The sequence below is a fragment of the Bidens hawaiensis genome, unplaced genomic scaffold, assembly GCF_021521415.1.
Source record: "Bidens hawaiensis isolate Kalapana, Puna unplaced genomic scaffold, B.hawaiensis_p1.1 tig00001511_1, whole genome shotgun sequence".
NCBI classification, from domain to species: domain Eukaryota; kingdom Viridiplantae; phylum Streptophyta; class Magnoliopsida; order Asterales; family Asteraceae; genus Bidens; species Bidens hawaiensis.
The window spans coordinates 1848972-1857722 of NW_027491085.1; the positions used below are offsets into that span (position 1 = coordinate 1848972).

General features: G+C 38.4%; 2 protein-coding genes and 2 long non-coding RNA genes across 4 annotated transcripts; 2 read left to right on the forward strand and 2 right to left on the reverse strand.

Moving 5' to 3' along the window:
* Positions 1-1160: 1160 nt before the first annotated feature.
* On the reverse strand, positions 1161-1445 carry LOC143580893 (uncharacterized). The gene is made up of 3 exons (XR_013143737.1): positions 1407-1445; positions 1285-1330; positions 1161-1183 (listed from the first exon to the last, which is right to left on the reverse strand). It is a non-coding gene; the product is annotated as an uncharacterized LOC143580893 (long non-coding RNA).
* Positions 1446-1526: 81 nt separating this feature from the next.
* On the reverse strand, positions 1527-3474 carry LOC143581685 (meiotic recombination protein DMC1 homolog). The gene is made up of 6 exons (XM_077064416.1): positions 3448-3474; positions 3269-3345; positions 1962-2053; positions 1824-1895; positions 1683-1721; positions 1527-1589 (listed from the first exon to the last, which is right to left on the reverse strand). Exons 1-6 carry the CDS (start codon positions 3459-3461, stop codon positions 1527-1529), a joined length of 357 nt encoding a protein of 118 aa, XP_076920531.1. The 5' UTR covers positions 3462-3474.
* A 1514-nt stretch (positions 3475-4988) lies between these two features.
* LOC143581697 (uncharacterized) lies at positions 4989-7137 on the forward strand. The gene is made up of 6 exons (XM_077064420.1): positions 4989-5197; positions 5549-5694; positions 5770-6597; positions 6700-6800; positions 6897-6958; positions 7073-7137. Exons 2-6 carry the CDS (start codon positions 5638-5640, stop codon positions 7135-7137), a joined length of 1113 nt encoding a protein of 370 aa, XP_076920535.1. The 5' UTR covers positions 4989-5197; positions 5549-5637.
* Positions 7138-7176: 39 nt separating this feature from the next.
* Positions 7177-8281, forward strand: LOC143580901 (uncharacterized). The gene is made up of 3 exons (XR_013143740.1): positions 7177-7299; positions 7369-7431; positions 7825-8281. It is a non-coding gene; the product is annotated as an uncharacterized LOC143580901 (long non-coding RNA).
* Positions 8282-8751: the final 470 nt, after the last annotated feature.

Sequence of the window (8751 nt, forward strand, 5' to 3'; positions counted from 1 at the left end):
TCAAGCAGGAAAGTCGGGAATTTCTGCAAGTGACATTAGGACTTCCGCGGAAAACCTTAAAACTAAACCCTTTTCAAAAACCCTTTGCTTAAGTCCAAAAGTTCACCTCACTTATTAAACATTCATGAGAAGAACATTGGACTGGGGGACTTGAAGAGGTAGGTCCCAGCAGAGCCCAGTTGGACCCGCAGGACTCACCTTGAAGAGAGACGTCTGCGCAGAAACCAACTGGATCCGCAGGACCCACCATGCTCAGAGACGTGACGTCCTTACGCGCAGTACGTAAGCTGTTCCCGCAGGAAATGCCTCCCAATGGCGAAGTACTCCGCCTGTTCCCGCAGCTGCGGATACAAGCCATCAGGGAAGGCCACCCGCGCAGCAAGGCTACACGCACAAGGCACTTAGCTCTCAAAATAATTCAGTAGTCACCTGAAGGAATGAGCAAAGCCGGGAACAATCCCGCACAAAGGCGGGAGGGGGAATACTCCCGCCCAAATGAGCCAGTCCGTACGATACTGGAGGATCTTTTGTACTGTACCTGACGAGGTATGGGCAAAAGATCTGACCAGAGATACGACAGCTCATTGACAACAGTATGGCGAGCAGCATGCTCTTGTACTGTATGTCACTATTAGCCGCTGCCTACTCACCAACTCCTGTCATACCACGTGCATAGCCTGCAGTTGGTGGAAAAGGAATAGTACACAGCAGGCCTGGTCACTGTCAGCTGCTGCCTACCCACCAACTACCAGCATGGCACGTGCGTAGGCCACAGTTGGTAGAACAGAAATACTATTCAGCCGGCTATACCCTCTTGGAAACCTACCTTCGGCTATAAATACCCAAATGGTATGGTCATCTCATCTTATCTTGTATCTTACATCTTATACCTGATATCTGCTCTAGCAATCTCTTAATATACACTTATATTCAAGAGCAATCTAGTCTGATTCTCACGCCGGAGGGTGGTCACAAGGAGGTACCCCCCCCTTCTCAGTGACGAGCTCACGGTGTCTGTTTTGCAGGTTATCAGAAGAACCATCTTTGCCGGGTCTAACCCCTCGTGGGAAACATCTATTTAACCCCCAGATTATCCGTAATCTGCCGGGGTCCATTAGTGTTTCTTCACTTCTGTATCTATGTAAGCAACCTTCCCATTTCCTCCTTTCATGCTAGTAGGAAGCTGCATGAATAAAGCAGGGATTAAGCCAACATTAGTTAACAATGAAGTCACATCAACCGCTGTGATCACAACATAACTAGCTTGAATATAAGAATTGGTACCTGTGTTGTAACACAGAGAGTGTGAGCTAGCTGTGTCTTTCCAGACCTGTTTACTAAAATGAGATTATAAAATATAGATTATAATATAAACATATAATCCAGCATAACATGTTTATTGTCACCTAAACTCGCCAAAAGCTTCTGTAATCTGCAGAGTTTCAATGCCACCTAACCAAATTCACAAACAATCAGTTAAAGAAATCCAACTTAGTTAAGACATAAAACACATTAGAATTCAAGTTTTAACCTCCTAGAAGTTCATCAAGTGCTTGACTTCCAGTAGTGTTCCGGACAACAGCCTTTCTCTGTTTAACCAGTTAAAATCAGATTTGTAGTTAAGTTAATACAAATTATTTGAAGCAATATGCAACTGGTAGTTAAACTAATATGCATCTTACTCTGAGCAAAGCATCACTTCCAGTAATATAGCCAAAGTTCTGAGTCAGAAAATAAAGCAAAATAAAACACATATATGCTATAGAATAATATTTTATAAACAATACTAATTGTTAATTAATCAACAGACTACTAGTACTAACCACTATTTTCTCAGCAGCTTCACAAATCTTTTCAACTTTAGCCTCAGATAAACCTTTTATGCCAGTCAAGTTCTGCATTATATAATAACTTTAGCCAGATGTCACCAAACAATCCAAAAACATCAAGTATCAAATCACCTTCTTCGTGTGCATCATCAGGCCATTACATGTGTAAATCCCTGCATCTTGCAGCTTCTTCACATCTCCAGCATTTATTCCATGAGAAGTAACTGAATTAACACAAACAGAATACCAATTCTTACACCACTGGCCACACCAAACATTCATCGACCTAAATCTAGATCCTAATCATCAATGAATCTAATCATCTAGGTCACCGATTTTAATTAAAATAAGATGACCAAACTCAAGTCCTACAAGCTCGATTCCATTTAAACATAATTAGAACGATTTCGGTATTTCAATAGAGCAATTAACATCATAATTAGGATAACACGTTACTTCAGGTATCAAACAGCAGTAATCCATAAATAGAATACTAATTCACACTACCCACCGAACATTTGATGGCCTAATTCTAGATCCTAATCATCAATGAATCGAATCATCTAGGTCACCGATTTTAGTTAAACTGAGATGAGCAAACTGAAGTCCTACAAGCTCGATTCTGTAAATTTGAACATAATTATAACGATTTCGATACTTCAATATAGAGCAATAATACATAAACAGATACTAATTCACACTAGGCACCGAACATTCAACGTCCCAATTCTAGATCCTAATCATAAATTAATCAAATCATCTACGTCACCGATTTTAGTAAAACCGAGACAAGCAAACTGAAGTCCTGCAAGCTCAACTCCGTAAACTTGAACATAACTATAACGATTTCAATAGAGCAATTAACATCGTAATTAGGATAACGCGTTACTTCAGGTATCAAATAGCAATAATACATAAACAGAACACTAATTCACACTACGCACCAAACATTCAACGGCCTGATTCTAGATCCTAATCAATCATCAATGAATCTAATCATCTGCGTCACTGATTCTAGTAAAATTGAGCCAGCAAATCGAAGTACTACAGGCTCGATTCCGTAAATTTGAACGCATTTATAATGATTTAGCATCGTAATTTAGGATAATCTGTTACTTCACTTCAGGTATCAAACAGAAATAATACATAAACAGAATGCTAATCCACATTCAACGGCCTAATCCAGATCCTAATCATCATCAATGAATCAAATCATCTAGGTCAGTAATTCTAGTCAAATTGAAGTACTACAAGCTCGATTCGTAAATTATAACATGTTTACAACGATTTCGATTTCCTAATAGCGCAATTAACGTCGTAATTAGGTTAACGCATTGGTTCAGGTAACGAGCAGTAAGAATATGAATTACGGTTAGAATAATAGCGTTAAATCTCGTAAAACGAAGAGAAATTGAGATAATATGTAGGTGTGTAGTTACGCTTATCAATTGCTTCGAACAGATCTTCATCTTCGTCGATATCATCACGTTCGACGAGCTGCAAGTGTTCTTCGGATCTGCAACACAAAACAAAACGAAGTAGAACAGTTACGATGCATTAACGTGTTAATACCAGATTTAATCATTTGTACATCGATTTAGGAGATTAGAAGACTCACTTGAACGATTGCATTTTGGAATTGAGAGGCAAAATGTGGAGTGAGAGAGAAGAGTAGCAATTCAACAATATTAATAACTAACTCACACTCCTTGTTTATTCATGCACTCATCGTGCTAATTCCTATTTGCTGACGTGGTGGGTGAATGGGTCGGGTCACGGGTGCTTTTTCTAAAACTCTATTAGTATTGGGCCGGACCATGTCAATATCCCTTTCGGTTGATGTAGAGATGTACCAAAAAACCGGTTTGGGACCGATTCATGGCAAACGACCTGTTTGATAAGAAAACCGGTTTCACCTAAACCGGTTTATGAACCGACCCAAACCGCTGGTTTTGTATCGATTCCCCTTTTGAACAACTAAACCGGTTTATGGAAAAACTAGTTAATATCGCTTCTAATGGACCGAACCGGCCTCGACCAGGCTGGCCTATCTTGCTTCTAAACCGGTTTTATAACCCGAACCTGTTTGAGTAAAACTGGTTACAACCAGTTGTTGACCAAATCGGTTCGGTTTGTGTTTAAAACTGGTTTTGTACACTTCTACGTTGATGTATCTAATACATTTTGAGGTTGTAGACAGTTACAATGTATTAGTATAGTAGTGTCTATTTAGTTTACAGGAGTAATTCGGTGTACCAATACAATTACGTAACATGGATATATAAATTTTTGGTGAATTTTGGCTATTGTTGGTAAGTGTATATGTAACCAAAACAATTTCGGCAAGTACATTGAAACAACCAAAATAATACCGATGTCCTAGTTTATGATGGTGGTGTAGTTAAACTGAGGTTCATACCCAATAGTGTATTTGAAATTGAAGACCACACTGGTGTTTATTAGCTACACTTTTCATTCGAGATTGTGCTCAGGACATGTTATGTTTCAACATTGTTAACCTCGTATCATTCCAACACATAGGCTCCGACAAGTTCACTTCCAACACTATCTCAAATATAACGACTGATAGTGTGTGGTTTGCGACCATAGAGTATTCCAAATTGCATATGGCAAAGGTACAAGTTTCCTTATGTGGATTATAACCGTTGACTAACGGTCAATACTAGAAGTTGTTGCTCATTTGATGTAATAATAACCGTTTAAATGTTTCTTTACATAGCATTTAAATAAACTTTTATGGAAATATATATGGGACAATTGTTGAATCCGTAAAAGTATTGGATTTTGTTACCATCGAATCCTTGCTTTAGTTTTTGAACAACAAATTTATTTCCATCTAAAAATTTTCATATCTTGCATTTTCAACCTACCACCTTCATTTTCAAAAGATAAACACCATACAACTAGACCATTATTGAATCCTTGTTACCTGTTTGTAACATCATTTACCTTACTAAGAAACAATTTTTTATGGTTTATAAATTATAAACATAAACTAAAACCCTCTCTAAACCCTTGTCCAAGCCCATGAGAGCCCAACAACCAAACATGTGTATATTCTTGAAAAAAAAGCCCAACATGAACCAAAAGCAAGGACTCAGCAGCAGCAGCAGAAGACCTACTACTGCTACTACTACCGTACGCCCCTGCTTCACTGCCACCTGTCGGCTTCTCTTTACCGTTTCACCGCCTTTCTCAGCAACACGGCCACCACCACTTCTTCTTTACTTCTTGTTGTGTGTCAACGGTGGAATCTTGTTATACGATTGAAGGAATATTCGTTCCTATTTCTAAGGGGTTTTGACCGATAAGGTCAAAACTAATTGTTCTAATATCTGCCGGTGCTGGTAATTATTTAATATTCTGATTTTTATAGTTGCCTTAGCTTTAAGATGATCATGCAACATGCCAAACTATGCATCCAGTAACTTTAATATTACCCTTTACTTTTAAGCATATATATATATATAGAGAGTATACAAGTTCAAATGTTGTCATTTTCTGCATGTTTGAAGCTTCAAGTTCGGAAATTAACCTCATAAATTGGGTTGGGTGGTGTCTGTTAACTTTTATTTTAGGCATATTAGAAAACATAAATTATAGTTTATGATTTGTAATTCGAAAACAAACTTGACTTCTCAGAAGGTTTTTAGCATCAAGTCCCACTACTTTTGACCCGTTTGCTGTTTTCTTAACAGACCCGTGACACCCGTTTTCATCCCCGAATGACCTGTTGAAGAAGAATAATATAGATATTTTAGAAACTGTCACCACAATATAGTTGATTATGAATCCTCATCAAAACTCCAATCAAAATCCACCATCGGCTTCTGCGGTTCAACAGGTGCGCGTTTCCCTTTTCACTTTTATTCTTTTTAAATGTTTTTATCGAGCTAATTTGATGTATTATGATGAACAGGTTAACCCGGTCATGAATCAGCAAATGATTAATGGTAATGTGGGCCCGGTATTCCCCAACAATATGCCCATTGTAGCTGCACCTGGTTTCATGAATTTCCCGAATCAATTCCCGAATTGTGTCGGCGGGTTCAATCCGCAACAGAATTTTATTCCGTTTCCTGTAAACCAATTTAACCCTTCTCAGCAACAACCGGGTCAGAATTTTATTGCATATCGTCCAAATGTCGGTTTGCAAGGTCAGCAGCAGGCCCTTGTGCAGAACACAATCCAAAACATCAGTCAGCTTCTTCAGTTACAAAATGCTAATTACACCCAATGTTTTCCCGGTAGCTTTACTGTGTTTCCGAACCCGATGATGAATGTTATGAACCCTCAAAACCCTGGGTTTGTTATGAATCAGCAGTTTGGAATGCCTAATGGTAATGGGCCTATGCAAAATGGTGCTCATGGGCCGCAGAATATGGGCCCACAGATGCAAGGGGGGCCGTTTCTACCCGGTGCTAACGGGTCAGTTCAAACACAGCAACCACAGAATATTCCCATGATCCAGAACCAGAATCCTCAAGGCGTGTGCCCACAGATGCAAATGGGGTCGTTTCTACCCGGTGCTAAAGGATCAGTTCAAACACAGCAACCACAGAGTATTCCCATGATCCAGAACCAGATTTCTCAAGGCATGGGCCCACAAAATCAGAACTTTTTTACAAATCAGATGTTTGGTATGGCTAATGTGAACACGCCTATGCAAAATGATAGTCAAGGTCCACCAGGATTTAGTTCGTCAATGATGGTCAATACGGGTCAAACAAATAACACACATGTTGAGGTATGTTTTATGTTTACTGTTTGTTGGTATATACAAAATTTTATGGAAATTATAACTTGTATAGCAATACCTTAGCTTTAATATTTATAAAACTTATGACAGGATAATAATAAAAACGGGCCTACTAATGCTAACGGCGGGTGGAATGAATCTCAACAGAAGAACTTCACGGGACATAAAACATATGATCAGTCACACAAGGGGTATGTTATATGTAATAAGATTTATAATATTAATTTTTCATGTTTTTTAAAAAATTAGTTTATTTGCTAATTGACATAGTGCTTGAGTGTGTGCAGATTTAAGTTCAATAAATATGTGAAACAGAAGTTTGGAAACTACAAAGGAAATATGAGTAAAGGTGAGGTGTTTATATTATGCATGCTACAGTTGATCTACATAAATTGCATGAGTGATTTAAATGATAAGTAAAATATTTCACTAGCATTTATTTTTTATGATTGATGAATAGCAGATGGTGGCAGCAATTTGGAAGTCGACGCGGTTTCCCGAAATGTCACCGATTTTGAAAAGAAGTAATTTCTTTCCTGACCAGTTTCTTTAATAATATTTTTACCATAAATGTTAACTTTTGATTTATTGTATTGAAGAGTACCCTCTCTGAATTACACAGAGCATGAAATAAAGGAGTGGCGTGAGGCTCGTAAGAAGAACTACCCGACAAGTGGAACCGTATCTGAGGTTAGATTTTGAATGTTTGATTGGATCTATGTTGTTTGTCTGTTTGACATTTCACTTTTTATCATGCAGAAGCTTAAGAAAGAACATACATTATCTGATGTCACCAACCAAGAGGCCGTGTTACGTCGTCAGGTACGCGTTTTATGATTATCTGCTTAACTGTTATTACAAAAACCTTGTTATTATAATTGTTTTCTTGATCATAGTTAACATATTCTCTATTTGTAGAAACTTTTTTGTTTCTTTTTAAAAGTTGACCTGACCCGACTCATTTCAACATGAGCTTGTTTGACCCGTTACCCAACTAGCTCATCTTGCCACTTTTACATAGCAAATCCATGAAAGGAGTGCTTAATATTCTGTTAAAAACCAACATAAAGCCGAAAGTCAAATTAAATTTGTTTTTGGTTTGACCAAAAAATAAAATAAAAAACCGATTAAATGGAAACCCGAACCAACGAACATCCTGAGATCCATACTAGATGAATTCAATAAAACCGATGCACATATTGTTTTATTTTGCAGCAATTAAAGGAAATATTAGCAAAACAAGCCGAGTTGGGATGCGAAGTTGCCGACATTTCTGGGTCTTATAATTTTCTGTCGGAATCTAGTCCCAAGAAACAAAACCCTAGAGATAGAAAACACGAAAGACAACACCACCACAAAAGGGGGAGGTTTCATAACAAAAGAGGAGCACATTTTCAAGATGTTGACCGGTTCGCCAAAAAGTCAAGGTCAAGCGACCAACATTCCTTCAAGGGGAATCATGAAACCAAGCCAAAGAAGCGTGAACCGTCACTTTTAGAGAAGCTTTTGACACCCGATATTAAGAGAGACAAAACTCATCTTTTGCAGGTTTTAAGGTTCATGACAGCTAACTCGTTTTTCACCGAGGAATCTTTGAGATTCCCGCCTGTAATCGTGAGAGAAACAAAGGTTGATGTGGCATCCCAGGAGACAACATCTTCTGTTGTAAAGGAAGCAAGAACATGTTCTGTTGTAAAGGAAACAAATGTTGATGTGATATCTAAAGACGCGACATGTTCTGTTGTAAAGGCCGAGGAGGAAGAAGGAGAAATCATAGATTAAGGTTGTACAGTGCAATGAAGATGTGTTGAGCCTCTTTTTGGTTAGGATTATATATCGGTTTATGGTAGCCTTGATGGTATGGACTTGTGATTGTTAAGTTAGTATGTATTGATGTTTGAATTTTGCTTGTAATATATGAAGGTTTTTGGTATTTCTCTGATTTGGTAATCTTTTATTGTATATAAATTGAAGAGGTAGGTCCCAGCAGAGCCCAGTTGGACCCGCAAGACTCACCCTGAAGAGGGACGTCTGCGCAAAGACCAACTGGATCCGCAGGACCCACCATGCTCAGAGAGATGAAGACCTTACGCGCAGTACGTCAGCTGTTCCCGCAGTAAAAACCTCCCAGTGGTAAAGTAC

Excerpts from the sequence above, each read along its gene's own strand:
- LOC143581697 (XM_077064420.1), top strand. The coding sequence starts at position 5,638 with ATGAATCCTCATCAAAACTCCAATCAAAATCCACCATCGGCTTCTGCG. Across the intron at positions 5,695-5,769 it reads CGGCTTCTGCGGTTCAACAG|GTTAACCCGGTCATGAATCA; the intron begins GTGCGCGTTTCC and ends TATGATGAACAG. Across the intron at positions 6,959-7,072 it reads CAAAGGAAATATGAGTAAAG|ATGGTGGCAGCAATTTGGAA; the intron begins GTGAGGTGTTTA and ends GATGAATAGCAG.
- LOC143581685 (XM_077064416.1), bottom strand. Across the intron at positions 1,722-1,823 it reads AAGCTGCTGAGAAAATAGTG|AACTTTGGCTATATTACTGG; the intron begins GTTAGTACTAGT and ends TTTCTGACTCAG. Across the intron at positions 1,590-1,682 it reads GAAGTGATGCTTTGCTCAGA|AGAAAGGCTGTTGTCCGGAA; the intron begins GTAAGATGCATA and ends CTGGTTAAACAG.